The 2,119-nt window shown below is 53.8% G+C and overlaps 1 protein-coding gene across 1 annotated transcript in view; it reads right to left on the bottom strand.

Annotated features, from left to right (window-relative positions):
* Positions 1-2,119, bottom strand: part of NLGN3 (neuroligin 3) — a gene marked incomplete at its 3' end in the record, with an annotated part of 9,812 nt that overhangs the window by 6,836 nt on the left and 857 nt on the right. Inside the window, exon 2 of the mRNA XM_010020042.1 lies at positions 1,009-1,194. Coding sequence (XP_010018344.1) covers positions 1,009-1,194 — 186 coding nt within the window. The remainder of the gene's footprint in view (positions 1-1,008; positions 1,195-2,119) is intronic.

Genomic DNA, 2,119 nt, shown 5'->3' with positions numbered 1-2,119 from the left:
GGGGCAATCAGTCCATCAACAGCTCCTGGGCCAGAGGAAGGCTTTGCCAGCAGCCTGGCCAGTGCCAGCCTCCTCCCATAAACCCTCCACCATGCCACCAGCACTGCTGAAGGTCTCCATTCCTGTGTGGTTCCCAGGCTCTTGAGCTGGGCTGCAGCTCTTTGCAACAGCTTCAAGTGCAATTGTGTGTGTCCCTGAGGTGCAAACTCATGCCAGTGTCCATTGCCCATATGCCTACTCTTCTCCCCTGCACTATGCTTGGAGGCACAGCACTGGAAGAGGGCTGCACCCTCATACAAAGCCCTGTGACCAAGACCCTGGCAGGCTGATCCCCTGTGGACCAGTTCAGGCTTTCTGCCTGCTATTTTTTTCCTTTAGGACATTTATGGAGAACGCTTCTACTCCCATGGTTAATTTTTTTCCCTAGTGTTCAGTGTGAATGTCTTTGTGGGTGGTTTACATGCATTTGCTCTTATGCCAACACAATCTTCCTGTGTAAGGAATTCATTTCTTTATCTAGCGTAAACACTCTGCTATATTTACAGATATCAACCGTATCACTTCCACTGTGTTCTGCAGCACTTCCAGCTCTCCCAGTCTCACAAGATGGGGCCCTCCATGCCTCCTGAGGCTCAGATCTGGCTTCCCCTCTATTCCAGTATGAATGCCTTTCCAAGCACTGTGATCTGTGCTCTCGGTGCCCTGCAAGATGCCCTACACCCCCTCCACACCTGCATGTGGGCAAGGCACTGCAGGAGGGGTCCCCACCTCTCCCCACACCTTGACCTGGGCTGCAGCCCCATGTGCTGGGAGCACCAGCTCCATCCCTGGCTCCAATGTGCTCTGCCGATGGCCTTTACCTGCCCATGATGAGAAGTTTTGCTTCCCAGCCCTGGGTCCCGCTCTCACCAGTGACTAATTAAACAGCAGCCCTGACTCGGCTGGGGTGGCCGGTGGTACCAGGTTAGATCAGCAGCCGCAACATGCTCAGGCACAGTTGGCACCTACCTTCAGAGTGGTGGGAGAGAGTGAGCAGGCTGACACAGGAGGCACCGATGCCGGAGCCGAAGACAGTGATCCGCAAGGGATCTCCCCCAAAGAAGGCGATGTTCTCACTGACCCAGCGCAGTGCCTGTATCTGGTCCAGCAGCCCGTAATTGCCTTTGGCAGCCTGGTCCCCTGTGCTCAGGAACCCTGTGAGCCAAGGGGAGCCTGGTTAGGGATGAGGAAACAGGGGGTATCCTGACCTCCCACCTCCCTTCCCCCAGCCTAGAGGAGCTTCTATAGGACCCTGTCATACCACAGGTAGAGACCCCACTACCAAGAGTGTCCTGTGAGCTCTAAGCTGGAGGAGGGACACGACTGAGGTCCAGCCACCCTCTGTGCAGCACAGAGGGGTGAAAGGCTGCAAGTGAAGGGCATGAAGCCTTGTCCTACCTTTATCCCACCACCTGTGCTAGTAACGGCTCAAGACGCCTCAAGCATGCTACAAGAAAATCCAAGAAAGCAGGGGTGGCTGCAGGCAGGCTGAGTGTGTGCACAGCCAATGCTTTCCATGGACCAGCATGGCCTGGAGGAGGCTCTATAAATGTAAGGAGGTGGGCTGGGCAGAGGGGAACCTACTGCAGCTTAAAATACAATGTCTCACAGTGAGGAAGATGCTGAGAAATAGCAAAGGCAACACCCAAGATAAGCTATCAGTGTTTCATTTGCTTTGACTCAAAGAAGGAAGCCAAAACCACAGCCCTGAGCTAAAATCCGGGCAGGTAACCCTGGCAGGCAGGGAGCGGCACTGTTGCTGCTCCAGCACTGGAGGTGCTCTGGCCGGGCACACTGCACCACCTCAACAGAGATGACGATGGCACCATTAAAGTTTTATTTCATATTGTGACGTATGCGTCTTAAATTTGCACCTATCCATCTTAACAGTGTTGTCTTTTAATATTGAAACATCTCAAATAAGCTTGTTTTTACTGGAAAGCCTATTTTAACTGCCATCTTTCCCAGGAGACTGTGGGGTCTGGAGGCTGTCAGAGGGATGTGTTGCCCTGGGTACTGGCCGGGATCCCAGCTGTGCCATGCTGGATGGCTTGGAAGAGAGCTGGCCCTGCAGCAGCTT

Source organism: Nestor notabilis, unplaced genomic scaffold, assembly GCF_000696875.1.
Source record: "Nestor notabilis isolate BGI_N333 unplaced genomic scaffold, ASM69687v1 scaffold17028, whole genome shotgun sequence".
NCBI lineage: Eukaryota > Metazoa > Chordata > Aves > Psittaciformes > Psittacidae > Nestor > Nestor notabilis.
Note: the sequence above shows the minus strand (reverse complement) of the source record. Positions and strands in the feature narration are given on the sequence as shown.